This window comes from Haliotis rubra, unplaced genomic scaffold (assembly GCF_003918875.1).
Source record: "Haliotis rubra isolate DU_JTF1 unplaced genomic scaffold, ASM391887v1 Scf692, whole genome shotgun sequence".
Lineage (NCBI taxonomy): Eukaryota > Metazoa > Mollusca > Gastropoda > Lepetellida > Haliotidae > Haliotis > Haliotis rubra.
The window spans coordinates 290437-318011 of record NW_025767404.1 but is presented as its reverse complement, the minus strand read 5'-3'; the positions used below and the strand labels follow the sequence as shown (position 1 = coordinate 318011).

The 27575-nt window shown below is 44.3% G+C and overlaps 2 protein-coding genes across 2 annotated transcripts in view; one reads left to right on the top strand and one right to left on the bottom strand.

The window, feature by feature from the left end:
- Positions 1-5262, top strand: part of LOC124258419 (sodium-coupled monocarboxylate transporter 1-like) — a 31086-nt gene extending 25824 nt beyond the window's left edge. The window contains exons 12-14 of the mRNA XM_046692516.1: positions 3-89; positions 1686-1873; positions 4995-5262. Coding sequence (XP_046548472.1) covers positions 3-89; positions 1686-1873; positions 4995-5262 — 543 coding nt within the window. The remainder of the gene's footprint in view (positions 1-2; positions 90-1685; positions 1874-4994) is intronic.
- Positions 5263-19185: 13923 nt separating this feature from the next.
- Positions 19186-27319, bottom strand: LOC124258418 (mucin-2-like). Its single transcript, XM_046692515.1, is given in 3 exon segments — positions 19186-21654; positions 22236-22953; positions 22956-27319. Coding segments are annotated over 3 exon segments (6387 nt in total). The 5' UTR covers positions 27274-27319; the 3' UTR covers positions 19186-20303.
- Between the last annotated feature and the right edge of the window lie 256 nt (positions 27320-27575).

Below are 27575 nucleotides of genomic sequence, written 5' to 3'. Positions count from 1 at the left end.
AGGTATGTCTCAGCTTCACGGGTGCAGCAGCGGGGCCAATACTCGGCATGTTCATCCTGGGTGCGTTCTTCCCGTGGGCCAACTGGATTGTACTTATGCAACAGTAGCCGCTTGAACACATACATGTGAACCATATTTCCAGTCGAGATTTTGTGATGTCAAATGGTGTGTCTCAATTTCACATGTTGTGATGTCACCAGGTTTGTCTCAGATTCACATGTTGTGATGTTACCAGGTATGTCTTAGCTTCACATGTTGTGATGTTACCAGGCGTGTCTCAGCTTCATATGTTGTGATGTTACCAGGCGTGTCTCATCTTCATATGTTGTGATGTTACCAGGCGTGTCTCAGCTTCATATGTTGTGATGTTACCAGGCGTGTCTCATCTTCATATGTTGTGATGTTACCAGGCGTGTCTCATCTTCATATGTTGTGATGTTACCAGGCGTGTCTCAGCTTCATATGTTGTGATGTCACCAGGTATGTCTCAGCTTCACGGGTGCAGCAGCGGGGCCAATACTCGGCATGTTCATCCTGGGTGCGTTCTTCCCGTGGGCCAACTGGATTGTAAGTTGAGTCATCATTACTTTACACAGATGTTATATGATCTGTACATGTGTACCAAGGCAGACTGACGACAGTTGTTACATTAACGATGTGTTAGCAATCAGGTTTTAAGATCTAAACGGTTGATATACACGATGATTCAGAGAGTCTTCCGCTAACAACAAACCTTATTTTGTATGTGGTGGTCTTATTTGTGTCACCGGCGCTTGTTCCCGTTGACGGTGTACTAAGTTGTACAGGGAGCAGTGGTCGGCGGTGTTCCTGTTTACGATATATTATGTTCTACGGAGAGCAGTGGTCGGCGGTGTTCCTGTTTACGGTGTATTATGTTCTACAGATTGGAGTGGTCGGCGGTGTTCCTGTTTACGATGTTTTATGATCTACAGAGAGCAGTGGTCGGCGGTGTTCCAGTTTACGGTGTTCTGTGTTCTACAGGGAGCAGTGGTCGGCGGTGTTCCTGTTTACGATGTATTATGTTCTACAGAGAGCAGTGGTCGGCGGTGTTCCTGTTTACGGTGTATTGTGTTCTACAGAGAGCAGTGGTCGGCGGTGTTCCTGTTTACGATGTATTATGTTCTACAGAGAGCAGTGGTCGACGGTGTTCCTGTTTACGATGTATTATGTTCTACAGGGAGCAGTGGTCGGCGGTGTTCCTGTTTATGGTATATTGTGGTCTGCAGAGAGCAGAGGTCGGCGGTGTTCCTGTTTATGATGTATTATGTTCAACAGGGAGCAGTGGTCGGCGGGTTTCCAGTTACGGTGTTCTGTGTTCTACAGAGAGCAGTGGTCGACGGTGTTCCTGTTACGGTATATCATGTTCTACGGGGAGCGTTGGTTGGCGGTGTTCCTGTTTACGATGTATTATGTTCTACAGAGATCAGTGGTCGGTGGTGTTCCTGTTTACTGTGAATTATGTTCTACTAGGAGCAGTGGTCGGAGGTGTTCCTGTTAATGGTGTATAATGTTCTACTAGGAGTAGTGGTCGGAGGTGTTCCTTTTAAGGTGTATAATGTTCTACAGGGAACATTTGTCGGTGGTGTTCCTGTTCAATGTGAATTATGTTCTACTATGAGCAGTGGTCGGCGTCGTTCCTGTTTACGGTGTATTATGTTCTACAGGGAGCAGTGGTCGGCGGTGTGCTGGGATTGGTGTTCCCTCTCTGGATCTCTATAGGAGCTTACACCGTTGTAGGAACACCGTCTAGCCTTGAGTATCCCACGCACAACTGCAGCGTCCCCAACAGCACCATCTCCATGGCGACAACAACGTCCTCAAACCTAACAACAGCTCCATCTCCTGTCGAATAGTGAGCATGTTGAGATAGTGCAAGTAGTGAAACTGCCCGGCAAATTGTAAAGGACAGAGAACCTGACACTAGACAGTCTTCTCGATACCCACTGATGATGTGTGATTATGTGAGCGGCTGTTTCATCCTCAGTTGTATGTCAGAGAGCCTTACTGTCTCTGCTGAACCTTATAGGGTATAGGGTACTGGTATCTCCACCCTGTACACAGTGTCGTCACTACCATGTTTCAATACTGCTATCTCCACCCTGTACACAGTGTCGTCACTACCATGTTTCAATACTCTTATCTCCACCCTGTACACAGTGTCCTCTCTACCATGTTTCAGTACTGGTGTCTCCACCCTGTACACAGTGTCCTCTCTATCATGTTTCAGTACTGGTATCTCCACCCTGTACACAGTGTCCTCTCTATCATGTTTCAGTACTGGTATCTCCACCCTGTACACAATATCCTCTCTATCATGTTTCAGTACTGGTATCTCCACCCTGTACACAGTGTCCTTTCAACCATGTCTCAGTATTGGTATCTCCACCCTGTACACAGTGTCCTCTCTACCATGTTTCAGTACTGGTATCTCCACCCTGTACACAGTGTCCTCTCTACCATGTTTCAGTACTGGTGTCTCCACCCTGTACACAGTGTCCTCTCTACCATGTTTCAGTACTGGTATCTCCACCCTGTACACAGTGTCCTCTCTACCATGTATCAGTACTGGTATCTCCACCCTGTACACAGTGTCCTCTCTACCATGTATCAGTACGTTTCAGTATTTGTGTCTCCTCCCTGTACACAGTGTCCTCTCTACCATGTTTCAGTACTAGTATATCCACACTGTGCACAGTGTCCTCTCTGCCATGTATCAGTACTGGTATCTCCACCCTGTACACAGTGTCCTCTCTACAATGTTTCAGTACTGGTATATCCACCCTGTACACAGTGTCCTCTCTACCATGTTTCAGTACTGGTATCTCCACCCTGTACACACTGACCTCTCTACAATGTTTCAGTACTGGTATCTCCACCCTGTACACACTGACCTCTCTACCATGTTTCAGTACTGGTATATCCACCATGTACACAGTGTCCTCTCTACCATGTTTCAGTACTGATGTCTCCACCCTGTACACACTGACCTCTCTACCATGTTTCAGTACTGGTATCTCCATCCTGTACACAGTGTCCTCTCTGCCATGTATCAGTACTGGTATCTCCACCCTGTACACACTGTCCTCTCTACCACGTTTCAGTACTGGTATATCCACCCTGTACACAGTGTCCTCTCTACCATGTATCAGTACTGGTGTCTCCACCCTGTACACAGTGTCCTCTCTACCATGTTTCAGTACTGGTATCTCCACCCTGTACACACTGACCTCTCTACAATGTTTCAGTACTGGTATCTCCACCCTGTACACAGTGTCCTCTCTACCATGTTTCAGTACTGGTATATCCACCCTGTACACAGTGTCCTCTCTACCATGTTTCAGTACTGGTATCTCCACCCTGTACACACTGACCTCTCTACAATGTTTCAGTACTGGTATCTCCACCCTGTACACAGTGTCCTCTCTACCATGTTTCAGTACTGGTATATCCACCCTGTACACACTGTCCTCTCTACCATGTTTCAGTACTGGTATCTCCACCCTGTACACAGTGTCCTCTCTACCATGTTTCAGTACTGGTATCTCCACCCTGTACACAGTGTCCTCTCTACCATGTTTCAGTACTGGTATATCCACCCTGTACACAGTGTCCTCTCTACCATGTTTCAGTACTAGTATATCCACCCTGTACACAGTGTCCTCTCTACCATGTTTCAGTACTGGTATCTCCACCCTGTACACACTGACCTCTCTACCATGTTTCAGTACTAGTATATCCACCCTGTACACAGTGTCCTCTCTACCATGTTTCAGTACTGGTATATCCACCCTGTACACAGTGTCCTCTCTACCATGTTTCAGTACTAGTATATCCACCCTGTACACAGTCTACTGTCTACCATGTTTCAGTACTGGTGTCTCCACCCTGTACACACTGTCCTCTCTACCATGTTTCAGTACTGGTGTCTCCACCCTGTACACAGTGTCCTCTCTACCATGTTTCAGTACTGGTATCTCCACTCTGTACACACTGTCCTCTCTACAATGTTTCAGTACTGGTATCTCCACCCTGTACACACTATCCTCTCTACAATGTTTCAGTACTGGTATCTCCACCCTGTACACAGTGTCCTCTCTACCATGTTTCAGTACTGGTATCTCCACCCTGTACACACTGTCCTCTCTACAATGTTTCAGTACTGGTATCTCCACCCTGTACACAGTGTCCTCTCTACCATGTTTCAGTACTGGTATCTCCACCCTGTACACAGTGTCCTCTCTACCATGTTTCAGTACTGGTATATCCACCCTGTACACAGTGTCCTCTCTACCATGTTTCAGCATTGGTATCTCCACCCTGTACACAGTGTCCTCTCTACCATGTTTCAGTACTAGTATATCCACCCTGTACACAGTGTCCTCTCTACCATGTTTCAGTACTGGTATATCCACCCTGTACACAGTGTCCTCTCTACCATGTTTCAGTACTAGTATATCCACCCTGTACACAGTCTACTGTCTACCATGTTTCAGTACTGGTGTCTCCACCCTGTACACAGTGTCCTCTCTACCATGTTTCAGTACTAGTATATCCACCCTGTACACAGTCTACTGTCTACCATGTTTCAGTACTGGTGTCTCCACCCTGTACACACTGTCCTCTCTACCATGTTTCAGTACTGGTGTCTCCACCCTGTACACAGTGTCCTCTCTACCATGTTTCAGACCTGGTATCTCCACCCTGTACACAGTGTCCTCTCTACCATGTTTCAGTACTGGTATATCCACCCTGTACACACTGTTCTCTCTACCATGTTTCAGTACTGGTATCTCCACCCTGTACACATTGTCCTCTCTACCATGTTTCAGTACTGGTATCTCCACCCTGTACACGTTGTCCTCTCTACCATGTTTCAGTACTGGTGTCTCCACCCTGTACACACTGACAGCTCTACCATGTCTCAGTACTGGTATATCCACCCTGTACACAGTGTCCTCTCTACCATGTTTCAGTACTGGTGTCTCCGCCCTGTACACAGTGTCCTATCTGTGGTATTCAGCTATTGGTGCTACCACGGTTGTGGTAGTCGGTCTCCTTGTCAGCGCCATGACAGGTAATATACGTCAGATGTTTGTTTGTTACCGCTACACTAGGTATTCATCCTATGTTGATGATGCCGCCCTGGAGGTATTCCTGGAGGAACCAATCACTTACTGGAGTATCAGGAAGGGCGAGCGGTCAGTGAAGTCACCTGTCATGGCTAAATGGCTGCAATATTGACCAAACATAAAATATCACAGAATTATTACTCAGTCACTTAATCACGCTCTTTGAATGGCGTTGTCCTCGTGCCTTGTCAATACACCATGTCTGCAAAACAAGCGTCCGTTGTATAGGTTTGTGATGTACACCTTACAACTGGATGAGACCCTGAGTGGCACAGCGAGCAGTTGGTCTAAATGTCCCTTTGTGTCCGTGTCTATTCCTGGTGTAGATAACAACAATGCTGATGTCAGACACTCCACAACCTTTTCGTCCTGAACAACATTCCACTAATCAGTCAAGTACATAAATATGTCAAATGCCAACTCAAACTCCCCACACCAACACTCACACTACCCACGAAACACTCACACTACCCACACCAACACTCACACTACCCACACCAACACTCACAATACCCACAAAACTCACACTACCCAATCCAACACTCACACTACCCACTCCAACACACACTACCCACACAGACACTCACACTATCCACACCAACACTCACACTACCAACACCAACACTCACACTACCCACACCAACACTCACAATACCCACACCAACACTCACACTACCCACACCAACACTCATACTACCCACACCAACACTCACACTACCCACACCAACACTCACAATACCTACACCAACACACACACACTACCCAAACCAACACACACACTACCCACGCAACACTTACACTACCCACACCAACACTCACACTACCCACGCAACACTCACACTACCCACACCAACACACACACTACCAACACCAACACTCACACTACCCTCACCAACACTCACACTACCCACACCAACACTCACACTACCCACACCAACACCAACACTACCCACACCAACGCTCACACTACCCACACCAACACACACTACCCACACCAACACTCACACTACCGACGCAACACTAACACTACCCACACCAAACCCCACCATACCCACGCAACACTCACACTACCCACGCAACACTCACACTACCCACACCAACACTCACACTACCCACACCAACACTCACACTACCCTCACCAACACTCACACTACCCACGCAACACTCACACTACCAACACCAACACTCACACTACCCACACCAACACACACACTACCAACACCAACAGTCACACTTCCCAAGCAACACTCACACTACCCACACCAACACTCACACTACCCACGCAACACTCACACTACCCACTCACACTACCCACGCAACTCTCACACTACCCACGCAACACTCACACTACCCACGCAACACTCACACTACCCACACCAACGCTCACACTACCCACTCCAACACTCACATTTCCCACTCCAATACTCACACTAACCACACCAACGCTCACACTACCCAATCCAACACTCACACTACCCACTCCAACACTCACACTACCTACACCAACACTCACACTACCCACACCAACACTCACACTATCCACACAAACACTCACAATACCCACACCAACACTCACAATACCCACACCAACACCCACACTACCCACACCAACACCAACACTACCTACACCAACACTCACACTACCCACACCAACACTTACATTATCCACACCAACACTCACACTACCCACACCAACACTCACACTACCCACTCCAACACTCACACTACCTACACAAACACTTACACTACCCACACCAACACTCACACTACCCACACCAACACTCACACTACCCACACCAACACTCACACTACCCACACCAACACTCACACTACCCTTCCTATAACACTGAAGGATATGTTTTCTTGATAGTCCCATTACTTACAGGCATGAATCGTGTCGGTGATGTTGAACCAAGGTTTCTGGTACCGTTCCTGTACCGCCGCTCCTGTCTCCCGGAGGTTGTCAGAACCCCCCGCCGCCGTAACGAAGAGCGCACGCAGCAAGAGGTTGGTAATAAAACACGGTTTGGGTCAATAACAGAAACAGGGATTTCCTATAAAACCGTGCATGCATGTTTGTCCACATACGCCTGTTCAAAAGCGAATCCTCACTCCATGTGTATATGTCTCCACTCGGACCAGCACACATGTTGTGTCCTAATACTTAGGAACTAAAGTTTGCTCTACACCCCTATGAAGTGTAATAAAACACACTATCGCCCTGAACTATTATAGTTAAAGCACCAGGACGCTTGCGTTATAACAGTTCAGGGCGAAAGTGTGCTTTATTGCCCTATACATGGTGGTAGAGCGAACTGTATTTCTTTCCTAAGATGCCAAATTTAATGCCTACCGACGATAAAGGCAGAAAACAAACAGAAAAGCGTCGGTGTCGGAAACCTAAATTAACAATCCTCATTCAGGGCTAAGTGACACGCTGTTCTATTGACGCATCTGCCCTCCCACGTTCAGACTTTACGAGATAAACAAATGATACTCAGTTTGATGAAGTAGTATATATAATGGAGATTCTGCATCACTTCCTCCTATGGAATTGTTTACATCAAATAATGCCCCCACCGATGGTCGAAAAATATGAAAAACGGCGTGGACCATAGTTCGATGTCCCCCTAGTTTTTATGCATTTTTTTCTGATTTTATTGGAGTCTTAAAATCAGCAGGGCACCGGTGAGTTTCAGCAACCAAAATAGAGACAAATACAAATCAAATGCTAAAAACCATGGCGAAATCTGCTTCTCGTCCATTTCGAAAAGGAAAGATGAGTTGCTGTTCCCCAAAGAGTGGAAGTACCTGTATAGCTTCTACCTAGTCCAAAAAACGCGCATGTAACACACATACACATAAAAACAAACATCATTTTTACTCCATGTAGAACAGGTACCCAGGGTTGGCCGAACAAACTGGTTTGGGTGTTTCTGTCTTCTCATCGGCCTGTGTGTCGGCCGGTGTGTCAGCTGGTGTGTCGGCCGGTGTGTCGGCCGGTGTGTCAGCTGGTGTGTCGGCCGGTGTGTCGGCCTGTCGGCTGGTGTGCAGTGCTTCCAGGTCTTGTGGACGACCTTCCAGAGAAACACGGCGGCTAGGGAAATGTAGGTCCACTTTTGGGGCGCACGTTTCTATGTATTTGGACCACTTTCCAATATCCTCGTGGGCTGTAGTGAATCGTAGTATTTATTAGGGTATTTTGCCGTAAATACAACTGTGTCCATACGCGTAACTCGTTACACCATCGTTAGCAATCCATCTTTTCGTATCCATCGGTGACACGATGTTTTGTTCAGCCTTAAACAATATACCCTATGCTTGTCACTTCTCAGGGTGTTCATTTCGTGTTTATATGTCCGTCTGTGGAATAGGGCCTCTTTGAATTGTTCGTGTCTTCTTCGCACCCTTAGCCTTTCTTATCTTGCTGCTGTCAGCTTTCTGGATGGAATACATTTCAGGCCTCAATCCGATGTACTCTGGAATCGTAGTCCTGGCACAATCGTATTTCATTTTCGCTAGAACCCTTTTGTTCGCAATGTTGTGTAGGGCGTATTCTTTGGGATAGTCCCTCGCATCGTACAGGTTGATGTGTTCTGCCATGTCCTCATACACGTCCTTGGTACGAATTTCCAAGAGCAATGAATCGGTATCACTGTACAACACCTCGAATCTATCACCGTATTGGTTCTGCAGTTTTTTGTAGTAAAAGTCGTACATCAAGTGTTTAGAGAGGTAATCCCAACGTAGACCTGTCTGTTGAATTTGAGGTGACTCCTGGTCATGTGCAATGCCACTAACTCATCGTCAAATATTATCGTCAAATATTCTACTTCTGTTGAAGGCCGGGCTCTCTATCACTTTCCTTAGTGTTTGTTCCTCATGAGATCTAGCTAACTTCACATTAACATAATTTCTTGAATTATCCATTGTTTTACCAAATACCGAGTTGCTCATGAGCTTAAAAAGATTATTTTCCAAATAACTGGTGGCCCGTTTTCTTAAACCTATGTTCAGTCTTAAGTAACGTTCCATCAAAGGACTTTGATTGGACTCAAGAACTCTATGTATTTCCTTTAGTTTCATACCCAACTACAAGTACAGCTGCAGGTTACGATAGTGAACAGTGTATTTAGTTTTATCCATCATGTTTGGTACCACGTTAGCCAGTGTATTTCCCAACAAGTTTTTGTCAACCGTTAATTGTTGGGGAGGAAGCAGATAACTGTTGTGTGACCTGTTTAATTCTCTGGGGTATTCCAGGTCAACTTCAAGTATGCAGCCTTTGTTCGAGTCCAACGTTATTCTATTGACATCAACATCAGAGGAACCAAATTCAAATTCCCAAGTTTGTAAATGCGTATCGATGTGCAGCCATTGAAATTTCACCACACAGACCTTTCTCTATAATCGGGTTCATTTCTTAATTTCACTAATAACATCAGCATGTCTTTTATTAATAGGTTTCATTTTTACTTTGTCAATCCTGTGTGCTTTGCACAAGCAATATTTACTTTTGACACCTATACCACATACTTCACATGAGTAATTGACACGACCCCTTCTCGCACATTGAGCATATTTGTGACAATATTCAGTCATACAGCATTTTCCACATTTCATGTGTTAGCCCGGCAATACCCACTTACAATAATAAGTTCTCAATGCCAACATGTTGTATGCAAATAAGGCACAACAAATCTCTTAATGGATGTTTAAACGCCCACGCACATTCCATTCTCAGCCACACAGCAGTGCATAGAAAGTAGGTCAAGCCCAGAGATATCGAGCCAGGCTATTGCTTCCTAAATATGTTTCTCAACATTACGGATTGTGTTTTTTGTTTGGAGTTTGCTTGGCTTTGCTAAACATTTGTTAAGCATTTGCTAAGCATTTGCTAAGTTTTGCTAAGTAATTGCTTGGAATTTGTTTGGATTTGCTTGGATTTTCCCAGTTCTGTACGGTATGTTCCTGGATTTCCTGGCAGAGGATTGGGACATCATCCTAGCTAGGTATTCTAGTACTAAACATATGTTTGCCTAGTTTCTGCTTAGTTTGCACCTAGTTTGTACCTCGTTTTCATTTAGACAATTGTGCAAATGTAGATATATAGTACAAAATGCCTCCGAAAAGACAACTATCACAAGACCAAGTGGAGGAGATTCACAACATGCGTGGAATGATCTCTGCACAAGAAATAAAACAATGATTTGGAATCAGTTCCAATCGACTACGCAAAATTAGGTATACAGAAGATATGCAAATAGCTACAAAGCCCATTTCCTTCTCCGCTAGAGAGATAGCTCCAAATCCGGCCTCACCCTCCAGCACAACAGTATTGCCCACCGCAAAACCGTCGACCCTGTTGCCCGCCGGCCAGATAGCTCCAAATCCGGCCTCACCCTCCAGCACAACCGTATTGCCCACCGCAAAACCGTCGACCCTGTTGCCCACAGGCCAGATAGCTCCAAATCCGGCCTCACCCTCCAGCACAACCGTATTGCCCACCGCAAAACCGTCAACCCTCTTGCCCGCCGGCCAGATAGCTCCAAGTCCGACCATCCAGGAGTTCTACGACTGCCTGGGGAGGATCGAGGCCCATGCAGAGCAAACAACAACTATTTTGGTCGACATTTTGTCTAGGCTGGATGACGACAATGAGGACAACGAACTCTACAAGGAGTAGAAAGTGCAGTGGAGGAACAAGAAGAGACCCGTCTGGATATCTAGAAGGTGGGGCAGATGCTAGAATCAGCCCCAAAAAGGACCTATATTTCCCTAGCCTCCGTGTTTATCCGGAAGGTCGTCCACACGACCTGGAAGCACTGCACACTGGTCGACACACTGGTCGACACACAGGCCGACGAGAAGACAGAAACGCCCAAACCAGTTTGTACGGCCAACCCTGGGCACACCTTCTACATGGAGTAGACAAAAAATGCATGTTTTTGTGTGTATTTGTGTTTCCAAGTTTATTTTTGGACTAGATTAGATTAAAATTAGAAAAATATACATAAAACATAGGGAGACATCAGCGATGGTCGACGCCGTTTTTCATATTTTTCAACCATCGGTGGGAGCATTATTTGACGTAAATGATGCCATAGGAGGAAGTGATGCAGAATCTCCATTTTATATACTACTGATGACGGCCAGCTGTATTACTTTCCTCCCCATAGTTACGTAACTGAGTTTATGCAATTGTTTTAGCCATTCCACCCTACCCGATTTGATACAATGATTAGTCATTTAATATTTTTGGTATAATGAAAATTGTGTACTTAGCAAAATATTCAGAAACTGACATGATTTCATCATCATTAAGAATTCTTTGACGGCCTGTTTGTAGGAGCTGGCCCTGATGACAAGGAGGAGGCCCCAGCTTCAGGATATGTGAGCCGTACACGATGTTGCTGATGCTGCAGACTGTAGTCACTGCAGACCACGATAGTGGGTGGAGTAACTCTACCGTAGATGTTTAGGAGGAGCGATCAGCATCGATGATCAGTATCGATGATTTGTATCAGTCCATGTGTCTTTTCACCACACTAGCCTATTCTTGTCTCTTAAATATGTTATACGTTGTAGCAGGACCCGGCTCCAAAAACCAACCTTAGCTAAGGCTAACCCTAACTTGAAATGTTAGAATTAAGAGTTGAACTATCAACCTTGGCGTTCTTGCGCTATGACCTTAGCGCTACAGTAATAATAAGTCCATGTTAATATACGGGCGTTACGATCTCAGCGCTACGACAGTATTTAGTCCATGGTAGTGTAAAGAAAGGCAAGGTTTTTGTATGGATGTCACCATTATAGCGTTATGCTAGTATTAAGGCCATTTTAAAGTACGGGAGTTACGATCTTAGCGCTATGACAGTATTTAGTCCATATTAATAAACAGGAGTTATGATTAGCGCAAAGACCGCTTGCACTAGGAGGTTCTTATCGTGATTGTTTTCTGGCGAGCCAACCTGGTCTGATTTGGTTGTTTGGGTTGTTGTTTAACGCCGTAGTCAGCAATTTTCCAGCTATATGATGGCGGTCTGTAAATAATCGAGTCTGGAACATACAATCCTGTGATCAACAGCATGAGCATCGATCTACGAAAATTGGGATACGATGACATGCGTCAACAAAGTCAACGAGTCTGACCCCCCCGATCCCGTTAGTCGCCTCTTACGAAAAGCATCGGTTACTGAAGATTAATTCTAACCCGGATCTTCACGGGTTCAACCTGGTCTGAAGAAAAGCATTTCAGGACAAACTGTGAGAAACACAACAGCTTAAGGCTTTCTTGCCTTTTCCTTACATTCTTATGGGTGTCGATGTTTTCATATTTTCACACGTAATTTCTAGGTGTTACGAAACTGTTACGCAACTTTAGCTAACTTCCACCACGCTGTGACCTACCCTCTTTGCTCGTCTATGGCCAGTTTGATATCAAGGTAAACGTATGAGAAGGATTATGATTATGAAAGATGATATGATTGATCTAAAAGGAATAACAAACAGCAAAACACTTTTAAACTACTGTAATATCAATCCAATCTCGGAAAGAAGCTCAGGGCGGATTGAACATACTGTCAACATTTGTAATAACATCCTGCCCCTTGTCTCGCCACTCACCGTCCTCTTGAAAGTTGTACATTGCCTGTAAGGACGTTTTGACGTCATGATCTCTCCTATGACGTCATAATCTTTACTATGACGTCATCTGTTTGTGATGTCATAGTTCACTCCTTACATAATTAAGGTTGTGATACCAGCCCACTTACAGTAACAACTCGGACATGATGTTGTCACTCAAACATACTTCATCGAAAACAATTCTTTGTACTTGCGAACATGTGACAATTAATTGGTTGCATGTGTCACAGGTTAACGTTTCAAGCTTCATTAAAACACTGGAATATCACGTTCATGTCATTGTTGATACATTCTGTGAGCGGGCGGATAATTTATGGTTGCATCTGTAATCTTCATAGTTAATACATAGTCATAACTTCTGCGCTGGGGAAAATATAAAATATGCAGTTGAGGTTCTACACGGTGGGAAAAGTGATAATGTGACGAGAAGTACAGGAATGCATTACTGAATGCCACGTAGGACACCGGGTGTTCATGGGCAGGGTGAACATGCCCTGTTGTACCAACCAGACCACACCTGAATGTTTCGTTCAGAATGAAGGGGCATTAAAAGGAGTCGTGATACTACATGCCACGTCACTCACTCACTCACTCACTCACTCACTCACTCACAACATGCAATCATCCAGCTATGCCCCTGTGTCGCTGGCTACACGATCTAAGTGTAGTAAAGATTCTTTAGGATTCGAACCCACACTCTCAGAGTCAGACACCTAATGTCAGCACACAGCGACCTAATCCACTCCGCCACGAGAATATGTGTTTTTACTTAGAAAGTGTACTCCTAAACATAACATATGACGTCATTTGGCCACCTTGTAAATGACATTGTATATTCACAGGTATGACACTCTCTAAAACATTTACACATTCCTACTGAAACCGTCTTGGCTGCAATATAGCTGGAATATTGCTGAGGGCAGCGCAAAACTAAACTCACTCACTCACTGTCTTGCCGTAGGCCCCAACGGACAACCACCACGGTGCGGTATAACTGTACATCCTACACAGACACCATACACTGTCCACACTTTGTCCGAGCGCCAGGAGTCTATTAGTAATCTCCACACCTTATCGCCTTAGAACAACCCATCGAGACGGTATAGAGCCCAACGCTCCTTCTACGTTTAGTAGAGACATGCATGTATAATATATTCTCCCCCCACAATAGTCGGACCTGAACGTTCTACTGAAGCCTAATGCTGCCACTTTTGTAGCACAAATATATTTTCTGCTACAATTCTTGTTGCTTCGATTATTTACTCGTTACTTCGAGTATTTTCTCGTTATTTCAATAATTTTCTCTTTACTTCGAGGTTTTTTTCGCTGCTTCAAGTATTTTCTCGTTACTTCAAGTATCTTTCAAAACTTGAAATTTCGAGTATTTACTCGTTACTTCAATTATTTTTTCGTTGCTTCGATTAACTTCTCGTTGGGAGTACCTAAAGCTCGGGCCAAGAAAAGTTGGGCCGGGACGGGCCACAGGGTACTACTAAAATTGGATTGCAGAATATTAAAACGAAATCTACACATTTGGGGAGAAACATTTCCTGCCATCACAAATGTATAGTTTGATTGAAAATGTAGGTTTAACGATGAAATAAAAAGAAAACTATGACTACATACTGAGAGTCACGTAGAAAAGACACCGTCTTGTTGTTATGTTTTTTCCTTGATATGTCTATGTGAGAAGGTTACTTACTTCTCTTAGCGTGTGACGCCCTGAGCAGGTAGGGACAGTGTTTTGACTTCATTTCTTTACTTAATTGAAATATTGAGGTTCCCTAATTAACCTTTATTACCTCATGCTGAATCGGCACAGGCCGTTTATGTTAATGCGAAGTTGATATTGGCAGCGGGTAAATGTGACATGTTTAAATATAGATTAAAGCTACTTACAGCTATGTTAATTTTCTAGAGTTCCTGCGTAGTGTTTGAAGCAAACACGTTGCGTAAAGTGATGCCCTCTTTTCTATATCCTCAAAATAGTTGCTATATTATATGTGTTCGGTCTTGCCCAGGCTCCCACAAGAAACCTTAAACCTCACACATGTGTCCAGCATTGTATTTATATCTATAGAATGGTACTGCATCTGCCTAAATATCAATTTGTATTGTTACAAAATGCCACATGTAAAGATGATTGGTCCGTTTAAATGAAGCCCTTTTCCCTCTCCATTCCCAACATAGAGTCAATCAAAAGTGGCTAGTGTCTGAAATACCCCCATTTCCCCTTGCGAGATGTTGATTTGTTCTTAAAACCATATCTTCTTCTTTCCTGTCCCAACTGACAGCTGCTTTATCTGCCACCACTAAGCAGTCGGTGAAGGTAAGATACTTGCGACACAGAAGGTAGCAACATTCTCAAAATGTGTTGTATCAGTGACAAATGGTAACGTTGCAGTTCCCTATTTAGACTTGTACCTAAGCTCCCTAATCGTTCCTAGGTGAACAATTCTCCAGGATGTCCATATGGTGGGACAGGATACGCATACCTTTTCGAGAACACCTGGTATCTAGTGATTCATAAACATATGCTCTGTCATTATGTCCACCAATGGATTGTCTGGTCTAGACTCGATATTTACAGTCATATGGCAGGTATATTGCTGAAAGCGGCGTTAAACAACAAAAGAAAACCACACACTTGAAACAAACCAAAAAAACAAAACACAAAAAAATATAAAAATGCTCATAATATATTCGGAACGTTTACTATCGACTCTTATGGATATGGAACGGGCTTTGTCGCTATTATTTCATGTGGTTCGTTTGCGTGGGCAATTTCTTTTCATTCTTTACTTTTAAAAACTGACGCAAGGGACGAACTGGGTGCATCCATACTACATGTATATGTTGACAAACATATCGGAGTGTGAATGATACATAGTACTATGATTCATATGTGAAAGGGGTTAAGAAAACAACAACACAACAATACTACCTTATATTAGGCAGGTTGTTCGCCTGTGTTTCTGGCATACTTTTTAAATGGTAACATTCCATGGGTATCAGTTTGATGTTTGCCATGGAACTCTACAGACCAAACAAATATGAGAACAGGGATTCATATGACTGTGGTCCGATGACTTGTGACATGTTGAGAATGAGGCTAATGGCCCCACTTTGAGCAACGTGATCGTTCAAATTACTTCAATCTGAGACTTCATAAAGAGGTTTTAGGTAGATATAACTAGATATATGTACAATTCAGGATACATGTGTGATGTTTAGATTGTTTTTGATGGCCCGGGACAAGTCAGAGACTTAACACTTTTGACAGAGGCTGGATATGTTGGGAATGGAGGGGGAAACGGGCTTCACTTTTACGGACCAGTTATCTTTACATGTGGCTTTTTGTAACTTTGAAAATGATATATAGGTAGATATAATACTGCTCTAAAGATTTAAACAACATTCAAGATACATGTGTGAGATCTATGCTGCTTTTGACGGTCCGGGCTAAACAGAACAGAACAAGTGTGGGGAAAAGATCGTATCATTTACCTGTGGGCATGCTTTAAATACGATGATTTAGTATTTGTAAAAACCTTTCCGGGCCGACAGAAATGTATATCAGGACTGACTGAAGGATTAATACGTTTTGAATCCTGTTTCGTTTAACGACTTCTCTTTTAGACGTAACCTTCCTTAGTCACTTTCACAGGCCACTCGCACGTCTTCCTGAGTTTTAAGCGATTTACTCGTAATAAGGTTATTATGACACACGTGTGTGGCTTCCTGCTGCCCATATTGTCATGGGTGTAAGCTGGATTAATTAATTGTAGACATGGTTTTCGATAATCAATGTTGTAGCCAATTACATACTTGGCCCTCTTTGACCCGGCTTGGCCCGGCCCGAGTTTTAGGACATCCCCTTCTCGTTGTTTCGAGTATTTTTCTCGTTCCTTCAACTTTCTTTCAGAAATTTGAAGCAACGAGTAAATACTTGAAATTTCAAGTTTTTGACAGAAACTTGAAGTAACGAGGAATTAATCGAAGCAATGAAAGAATAATTGAAATAACGAGAAAGATACCGAAGCAACGAGTAAATATTCGAAATTTCAAGTTTTTGAGAGAAACTTGAAGCAACGAAAAAAAATTCGAAGCAACGAGAAATTAATCGAAGCAACGAAATATTAATTGAAGAAACGAGAAAACACTCGAAGCAACGAGTAAATACTCGAAATTTCAAGTTTTTGACAGAAACTTGAAGTAACGAGAAAATATTTGAAATTTCAGGTTTTTGATAGAAACTTGAAGTAACGAGAAAAGAACTCGAAGTAACGAGAAAATACTCGAAGTAACGAGACTTGTAGCAGAAAAAAATATTTATGCTACAAAAGTGGCAGAATTAGGCTTCCGTAGAACGTTTGATTTTGACAGGAAGTATAAGCATAACACACTTTCCAAAGACAGACGTCTGCATGGAATTGTTTATGAAAAAAACACTTTCTCTTATGAATCTTGTTGACAATACAATAGGTTATTTTTGTAATATTTCTAGTGAGACGTTAAGCCATGTATATTGGGAATGTGATGAAACCAAAACTTTATGGTAGAAACTTGAACAGTGGATTACGGAAAGTATTCAGGAATTTAATTTGACAAAAGCTTTGATTTGATTTAGCATTTTAAATAAGAACCCATTATTAGATCACATAATGTTCTCTGCTCAGAAATATATTTGTACTTGTTCTTTGAAAAGAACAATTCCCAAAGTTGGTAATTACTTAAGGGTAATTTGAAGCTTCGCAACCAAATTGTTTCCTCTCCCCAGTATTTAATCCTAAATATATAATTTAACCGAACTATATTGCGGTTGATATTTATATTTAATGTATTATACCTCTGTTGAGCCCACAAACTGTTATGTACACCAGATTACACATATTCTTGTACATGCTTGTATTCAACTTACTGGGAACGCTAAATATAAATAAATAAATACATAGAAACAATTCTTATAAAAAAGAAAAGAAATAAATTGACATTCATCTAATTGACTCCGATATATCTCCAAATTTGTTTCAACCGCAAGTTAAAAATGAGGTTCCCCTACTATTTTTGAAGAGTTTATATTATTGATGCTGAAATATAGTGGTGCTGACGAACCTTATAACATAATGCCGACGAGCTGGGATTCGGGGTTCGAACCCGCGATCCTTCATGCCTGGCACGTCTAGTCCAGGTAACTTTGTATCGGAAATCCAGGCAATGGACTGAGACAAGTGGACCAACCGGACCCAGCCAACGGATGACAGAAGAAGGATATATTATATGAGATATTTATTAAATCTCAGAATCTGTGCACAATGTGTTTTTAAATAGGAGTTATAATTCATACCTGTGTACTTGAATGTGTGATATGTCAAGTGTATTCATAAATATAACACATGGATGACAACGAGGACTGTGATAATGACTGTTTTAAGCATCATTTAGTACATCGATACATCATGATTCGCCAACAAAGGCCTACATTGACCTACATTCACGGCCACGGCTCTGTCCTGTATCATTACCTTACCCTTGTCTGAATAATCCAATAATCTGCCTGTCAAGAATGTGCCACCATGCCTGATAGGATTCGAGCGTCCAAATGATAGTTGACACAACCCAGAGTATTGCATGTTCCACTTTCTTCGTTGTGTTATTCACTGTAGAGCTGTCTGGTGTGGCTGGAACTGTACTGTCTACTTAACGTTTCACGGAGATTCCTTGTGGATGTGGAAATAGTTTTGTCGTAAGTATTTATCCAACATAGAAGGGCAATGTACTAACATATACAGCACCAGTTTTGTTTGCAGTCCTTGTTTTGTGTCACGGTGCCTTTTCACGAGTGTCCTGATTTGGATAAATTGACTCTATCCTGCCGTTCAATTTAACATGCTTCTAAACATGCAGCATCAAGCTTTTCAAGAAAAGTGACATGATCTTTATGTTCGGTCTAAATTTTTGCCAGGGACGTCACATCGACACAACACTCATTATCAGACCTGTTACACAAACTGGCAGTCCAACCTCAGGATTATCAACACCATCTAACCCGACTCTCCCTCCTGCCTGTAGACACTAGTTTCCTGACAGCCAATCACAAGTGTCTCCTGAACCATCTTGACAGCCAATCACAAGTGTCTCCTGAACTGAACCATCTTGAAAGCCAATCACAAGTGTCTCCTGAACCATCTTGACAGCCAATCACAAGTGTCTCCTGAACCATCTTGACAGCCAATCACAAGTGTCTCCTGAACCATCTTGACAGCCAATCACAAGTGTCTCCTGAACCGTCTTGACAGCCAATCACAAGTGTCTCCTGAACCATCTTGACAGCCAATCACAAGTGTCTCCTGAACCATCTTGACAGTCAATCACAAGTGTCTCCTGAACCATCTTGACAGCCAATCACAAGTGTCTCCTGAACCATCTTGACAGCCAATCACAAGTGTCTCCTGTAACATCTTGACAGTCAATCACAAGTGTCTCCTGTATTATCTTGACAGTCAATAACAAGTGTCTCCTGTAACATCTTGACAGTCAATAACAAGTGTCTCCTGTAACATCTTGACAGCCAATCACAAGTGTCTCCTGTAACATCTTGACAGTCAATAACAAGTGTCTCCTGTAACATCTTGACAGTCAATAACAAGTGTCTCCTGTAACATCTTGACAGCCAGTCACAAGAGTCTCCTGTAACATCTTGATAGTCAATAACAAGTGTCTCCTGTAACATCTTGATAGCCAGTCACAAGAGTCTCCTGTAACATCTTGACAGCCAGTCACAAGAGTCTCCTGTAACATCTTGACAGCCAATCATAAGTGTCTCCTGTAACATCTTGACAGTCAATAACAAGTGTCTCCTGTAACATCTTGACAGCCAGTCACAAGAGTCTTCTGTAACATCTTGACAGTCAATAACAAGTGTCTCCTGTAACATCTTGACAGCCAGTCACAAGAGTCTCCTGTAACATTTTGACAGCCAGTCACAAGAGTCTCCTGTAACATCTGGACAGCCAATCACAAGTGTATCCTGTAACATCTTGACAGTCAATAACAAGTGTCTCCTGTAACATCTTGACAGCCAGTCACAAGAGTCTCCTGTAACATCTTGACAGCCAGTCACAAGAGCCTCCTGTAACATCTTGACAGCCAGTCACAAGAGTCTCCTGTAACATCTTGACAGCCAGCCACAAGAGTCTCCTGTAACATCTTGACAGCCAGCCACAAGAGTCTCCTGTAACATCTTGACAGCCAGCCACAAGAGTCTCCTGTAACATCTTGACAGCCAGTCACAAGAGTCTCCCGATACATCTTGACAGCGAATGACAACAGTCTTCTGATACAGCATTATAGGGAATCTCAGGTGCCTCTTTAAACATCACTCTATCTTTACTTCAGATCACTTCTGAGAAACAATGAACGTCTTGAAAACAACGAAATAATTCCTGCAGCAGAGTTGATCCTATGGGAGCTGTTACAGCACCCAGTGTATACGTTCTACTCGCTTCAACTGTCGTCGCTCCTGTCAAGTCTCTGATGGAGTATCGGGATACACCTACAGGAGCAGAGCGGGGTGTCACAGGTTCCGTCCAGGGAACAGCGAGACTGGCACATGGTCCACAGACGGGAAAACCGAGAACCACCCGAGAACCTTCTCCGGGGAGAACATTCAACAATTTCACCTTGTGGACACACCTCTGATTCTGTGGCTGTTGGTTCAGTTGTCGTTGGTGCACTCGTAGATGAGGTTGTCGTGGATTGAGTCGTTGTTGTGGTTGTTGTCACGAGTGGAGTCGTCGTAGCTGTTGTGGTTGCTGTTGTGGGCTGAGTCGATGCCGTGGTTGTTGTTGTGGAATACATTGCTATGGTCGTTGTTGTGTTGGGATTGGTGGTTACAGAAGGTCCTGCGTCCTGCATGAGGCCGAAGTCCACCAGAAGGTTCCTCAGCGCATCTAACACTCCAGGTTCTTCAATCAGTAGATTATCAGACACAGTGGTGGTAGCGACAGTGGTGGTGGCGACAGTGGTGGAGGTTGCAGCAGTAAATGCAGTCAGTGCGGTTGCGGTTCCAGTATCATCAGCTACATGCTCCCTTGGAGTAACTGTAGATGTTGTTGAAGTGGTTGGTGTAGTAGTTGTGGGTGTTGTCGTAGTAGTTGATGTAGTAGTTGTGGGTGTTGTCGTAGTGAGAGTTGTTGGTGTCGTAGTGGTTGGTGTTGTCATTGTTGATGTGGTAGTTGTGGGTGTTGTTGTGGTACTTAGTGTTTTAGTGGCTGGTGTAGTAGTTGCTGGTGTTGTCGTAGTGGTTGGTGTAGTATTTGTGGGTGTTGTCGCAGTGGTAGTTGTTGGTGTCGTAGTGGTTGGTGTGGTAGTTGTGGGTGTTGTCGTAGTGGTTGGTGTTGTAGTGGTTGGTGTGGTAGTTGTTAGTGTCGTGGTGGTTGGTGTGGTAGTTGTGGGTGTTGTAGTTGTGGGTGTGGTAGTTGTTGGTGTAGTAGTTGTGGGTGTTGTCGTAATGGTAGTTGTTGGTATCGTAGTGGCTGGTGTGGTAGTTGTTGGTGTGGTAGTTGTGGGTGTGGTAGTTGTTGGTGAGGTAGTTGTGGGTGTTGTCGTAGTGGTAGTTGTTGGTGTGGTAGTTGTTGGTGTAGTAGTTGTGGGTGTTGTCGTAGTGGTAGTTGTTGGTGTCGTAGTTGTTGGTGTGGTAGTTGTGGGTGTGGTAGTTGTTGGTGTGGTAGTTGTTGGTGTGGTAGTTGTGGGTGTTGTCGTAGTGGTAGTTGTTGGTGTCGTAGTGGTTGGTGTGGTAGTTGTTGGTGTGGTAGTTGTTGGTGAGGTAGTTGTGGGTGTTGTGGTTGTGGGTGTTGTGGTTGTTGGTGTTGCCGTTGCTGGTGTTGTAGTTGTGGGTGTTGTAGTGGTTGGTGTTGTCGTAATGGCAGGTGTAGTAGTTATTGGTGTTGTCGTAGTGGTAGGTGTTGCCGTTTCTGGTGTTGTAGTTGTGGGTGTTGTAGTGAATGGTATTGTCGCTGTTGGTGTGGTAGTTGTGGGTGTTGTCATAGTGGTAGGTGTCATAGTGGCAGTTGTTGTCGTTGTTGGTGTAGTAGTTGTGTGTGTTGTCGTAGTGGTAGGTGTTGTAGTGGTTGGTGTGGTAGTTGTGAGTGTTGTAGTGGTTGGTGTGGTAGTTATGGGTGTCGTAGTGGTTGGTGTGGTAGTTGTGGGTGTTGTCGTAGTGGTAGGTATTGTAGTGGTTGGTGTGGTAGTTGTGGTGTTGTAGTGGTTGGTGTGGTAGTTGTGGGTGTCGTAGTGGTTGGTGTGGTAGTTGTGGGTGTTGTCGTAGTGGTAGGTATTGTAGTGGTTGGTGTGGTAGTTGTGGGTGTTGTAGTGGTTGGTGTGGTAGTTGTGGGTGTCGTAGTGGTTGGTGTGGTAGTTGTTGGTGTCGTAGTGCATGGTGTGGTAGTTGCGGGTGTTGTTGTTGGTGTGGTAGTTGTGGGTGTTGTCGTAGAGGTAGTTGTTGGTGTCGTAGTTGTTGGAGTTGTTGTAGTTGTGGGTGTCGTAGTGGTTGGTGTGGTAGTTGTGGGTGTCGTTGTGGTTGGTGTGGTAGTTGTGGGTGTTGTAGTGGTTGGTGTGGTAGTTGTTGGAGTTGTTGTAGTTGTGGATGTCGTAGTGGTTGGCGTGGTAGTTGTAGGTGTCGTAGTGGTTGGTGTGGTAGTTGAGGGTGTTGTTGTTGGTGTGGTAGTTGTGGGTGTGGTAGTGGTTGGTGTGGTAGTTGTGGGTGTCGTTGTGGTTGGTGTGGTAGTTGTAGGTGTTGTAGTGGTTGGTGTGGTAGTTGTTGGAGTTGTTGTAGTTGTGGATGTCGTAGTGGTTGGCGTGGTAGTTGTGGGTGTTGTAGTGGTTGGTGTGGTAGTTGTGGGTGTTGTTGTTGGTGTGGTAGTTGTGGGTGTCGTAGTGGTTGGTGTGGTAGTTGTGAGTGTCGTTGTGGTTGGTGTGGTAGTTGTAGGTGTTGTAGTGGTTGGTGTGGTAGTTGTTGGAGTTGTTGTAGTTGTGGATGTCGTAGTGGTTGGCGTGGTAGTTGTGGGTGTTGTAGTGGTTGGTGTGGTAGTTGTGGGTGTCGTAGTGGTTGATGTGGTAGTTGTTGGAGTTGTTGGAGTTGTTGTCGTTGTGTGGTGGTTGCTGATGTATCTGTGGGTGTTGTAGTGGTTGTGGTAGTTGTAGGTGTTGTCATAGTAGTTGGTGAGGTAGTTGTGGGTGTTGTAGAGGTTAGTGATGTTGTTGTAGATGTAGTAGTCGTAGCTGCTTCTGGTGTGGTCGACGACGACCGAGCACCTGCCCTTGTTGTTGGAGCGGGACCTGCAGATACACTGATTGCCTCACCGTCAGCAGCTGCTTCAGAAATAGCTGAAGCAGCAGTGAGAACAGTAAGAACCGTTGTGCGTGTAGTTGCTGTATGAGATGTAGCAGTCGTGGTAGTCGTTGCTGTAGATGTGGAGGTACTAGTTGGTGAAGGTGTAACAGCAGTAGTGGTAGATGTAGGAGTCGTTTTCTTTGTAGTAGTTGTTGAAGTTGGTGTGGTGGTATCTTGTGTTTTAGTAGCAGAGCTGGTGGTAGCAGATGCGTGTGTGGCAGTAGGTTTAGTGGTCATTGTTGCAGTGTCTGTAGTTGCTGTCGTTGGTTCAGTTCTTGTAGTAGTAGCGGTTGTAGTTGCAACAGTAGTGGTTGTTGTAAGTGGAGTTTTCAAAGCTGTCGTTGATGGTGTAGCTATGTTAGAAGTAACAGTGGTTGTAGATGCAGGAGAACCACTTGTAGTGGTTACCGTAGTTAGTGTAGATGTTGTGGTCGTAGTTGCAGGTGAAGTACTTAATGTAGTAGAGGTTGTAGATGCTGCAGTACTGGTAAGTGTTGGTGTAGATGCAGCCGTTGTGGATGTTGTTATAGAAGTATCAGTCGAGGTAGTTGGTGCAGGTTTTGTGATCATGACAGGAGTAGTTGTAGGTATAGCGGTAGTAGCTGCAGATATTGTTGTCGAAGAGTCTGGATCAACCGTTAAAGATGTGCTTCTCCTAGTCACAGAGGAAGGAGCATCAGCATTGACATCCTTGAGTCCGGGCAGTATGAAGTCATGAGTATTCGGCATCAATATGCCCCCCAACACATGGGGGGTATTGCTACGAGAGATTGTGTTTAGGCTGGGAACTTTCAGAACATTGCTTCCTTTCGGGTCTTTTCTGACGTGTTTAAATGAGTCAAGGAGCGTCTGATATGGATTAGAGATGCGCGAATCTGCAGCGTGACGGTTTGGTGACAGGCTCTTCTCACTCAGCCATGTTAATGGTGTCAAAGTGTTGAAGCTGATGGGGGCACCACCTGATGGTTTTTGGAGGATGAAACTTTTCCTATTACTCAGGTCAAACATAACGAATGGAGAACGTCCTGGGGCAACCTGCACATGGTTTGACGCAGATCTGGATGAAGCCAAATCAGTTTGCTGGAATCCTGGAGAGCCAGACCAGGTGCTGGATACTGGGGAGGAAGTAGAAGTTTCAGTCTGATATGCTGTTGACAAGGAGAAGGTAGATGGTGTGGTTTGGGAAGTTGAAGGGGCTGAAGTGGACTCTGAAGATGTTGCTGAGACACCTAAAGGGCTAATAGATTCAAGATTTATTAGAAACGCTGTTGGTGTTGAAGATGTCGTTGTGGTGGATATTGGAGCAGTATTTGAGGTACTGGTTGGTATGGACGCTGCAACCGTTGTCAAGGTAGCTGTTGGTATAGGCACTGAAGCAGAGGTTGGAGTAGTGGTTGTTATGGAGGTTGAATCAGAGGTTGGGGTGGCTGTAGGAGTAGACATTGACATTTGTACAGGGGCAGGAGACACAGAATGACTCATAGGAATGGCTGTGATCTTTATTACAGAAGACGGTTCAGGGGTCGAGGTAAGTCCTGCCGACTGTGTAGAAATAGGTGCTGAAGTAGTGTATGCAGGTATTTCAAATGTTCTGGGAAATGTTGTTGTTGGAACAAAGGCTTTTGTTGCTGTTGGAACAGCTGTTGAACGCGTTCTTGAGGTAGGTGTTGTGGTAGATACTGCCGAAGTTGGTGGAACAGTTTTGGAGAACAGATTTGAAAGTATTTCGGCATACATTATTTCTGTAGTTGCTGACGGCGAAGAAGTCACCCTTTTAGAATCTGACGTTGGGATTGTTGTTGTTTTGCTTGTTGTTGCAGTAGACGGAGGAACATGTCGCGAAGTAGTTATCGACGAGGAGGTTGGAGAGGTTGTTCCTTCAGTTGGCACGAAAGACTTTGGTGACATGGTTCGTACAATAACGCCAGAGGATGACGACGCTGCTGTTGAAGCCACCGTCACTGTTGTTGCAAATGCTGACACAGTTGACATAGGTGTGCCTGTGGTCTGCTCTTGAGGCTTAATTAAAGGTGATGATGCAGTCGGAAACTGTAAAGACACCGATGCTGTTGGTGAGGATGTAATACCAGATGAGGTCGGCGGAGAGGTAGTGAAAGACGTAGATGATGATCCTGATGGAGGTGTTGAGCCTGAAGTCATTGGCGTATTCCCTGGCGTTGTATGTTGAGACACAGATGCAGGCGATTGTGGTAAAGAGGTAGATGAGGTAAAACTTGATACTGATGGGCCTGAAGATGCAACTTGTGTAGATTTATGAAGCAGAGGTGCAGTGTCATGTGTCATTCCGAATGTATTCACAGTGACTTGGCCCGCAGAAGGTTCCTGCTGAGCTCCTTCCACAACACCATTCTGAATAGCTGACGTCATCGTCATGGACACAGTTGTTGATGATGATGATGATGGACTTTTGTCGATATCAAATACAGGAACCTTGATGATATTGTCTTGCCTGGAGAGTTCAAGATTCACGGGATTACCAGAGAATTGTTGAGTTACAATGTTTTCTCCCCGAAGATTGTATGTAGTTCTATAGTGATTGTTACCAAAGGAGAAATGTGGCAGGTTTGCATGTTTGCCCTGCCCAGATATATTATCCAGTGATTCTTTGTGAGTCTCAGGTACAGTGGCTTCCGCATTCAAACTCTGCTGTAGACTGATGTTTTGCATAAGCATTAGTTTAAGTTTTCTGAATAAATCTGCCTTTTGGATTCCCAGTTGTGGATTGCCAGTTATATTCATGTCACCTGGAGGAATGACACGTGTGGCGATTTGATCATTGGCGCCTGGCTGGCTTGTGGGTTTCTTGAGTTTTCTGGTAGGAATGTCATTTCCAGACGAGGCCATATCTCTTCCACCTGGCACTGTATCCGACACAGTGGGTGCGACACTCTGCTTTGTAGTGGAACCTGTTGGCGTTATTGTTCCTAAGGTTGACAGCTGAGAAGTGGGTAACACTGTATCAGCAGTAACCTGCTGTGTGCTTGTCAGGCGTGTAGACGATTCACTTGTGGTACGGTCGATAAACATTTTCTTCAACTTCAGTAAAAGCTCCATCTTCTTCTGTTTTCGTGTAACTTTAGCCGACGTGTCTGAATTAGGCATGTCGGTCGTTACCTTCGGTAGTGTACTCGGGAAAGCCGAGATGTCTGAATTAGGCATGTCGGTCGTTACCTCCGGGAGTGTACTTGGGAAAGCTAAGATGTCTGAATTAGGCATGTCGGTCGTTACCTCCGGGAGTGTACTTGGGTAAGGCCTCGAAGTTGGGGGAACAGTTGTACCTGGGTTGAATGCTGTGGTAGTCCTGTTGTGTTGCCATACATTGTCGGCTATGTCAAGCGTTGGTCTTGTACTTGGGTTTCGAGTTTGCTCTTTTTGTGTGGTTACAGGTGGTGTGGAAGCCACCTCTGGGAACTCCGAACCCACCTGATGAAGGAGATCAGATGAAGTGGATGGTGTTTGGTTGGAATGCAAATCCTGCTTCCTGCTTGCTTCAGTGGTCAGATTGCTTATCATCATCTGTCGGAGTATGTTGAGAAGCTCCATCTTCCTCTGGTTCACGCTGACAGCATTAAGCAACGGTCTTGATGGAGCATTTGTTGTAGTTGATGGTGCAGTTGTACTTGCAGCTGACGCTGTAGTTGTACTCTGTGCAAATGAAGCTGAGTCAGTGGATATAATGGTGGCTGTGTTTGTACTCTTTGTGGTAGCTGTAGCCGTAGATGTAGTTGTAGATGTCGAGGTTGTAGTTGTACTGGGAGTCTTCGTCGTAGTTGTAGTTGTCACGGTAGTAGTTAAAAGCTTAGTGTCAACATGAGACACTTCTGTTTTGCTTGTAACATTATTATAAAACATTCGGCGGAGTTTCAGTAACAGCTTCTTCTTCTTGTTGTTCCCCGCGCGAGACGGCATCAGCTGAGAGAGCGTTCTTTGTAGCAGGGGAACAGTGGGTGTGTTGTTGAGGGCAGGTTGACGTGCATTAGATACAACAACACTTTCATGAATATCAGTATTGCCTCTTGCTTCATCAGAACTGTTCAAAGATGAAATATGGAAACCATCCATCTGCTGAGGTGGGGGCACTTTGCTGTGATCAACGGTTCTTCCTGTGTCTGGTGCAGTACCTCTGAAAACATGTGTAGTAGCTTGGGCACCATCTGTCTGCTGAGATTGGGGCACTTTGATGTGATCAACGGTTCTGTTTGTGCCTGGTTCAGTACCTCTGAAGACATGTGTAGTAGCTTCGACACCATCCATCTGCTGAGGTGGGGGCACTTTTTTGTGATCAACTGCTCTGTTTATGCTTGGTTCAGTACCTCTAAAGATATGTGTAGTAGCTTTGACACCATCCATCTGCTGAGGTGGGG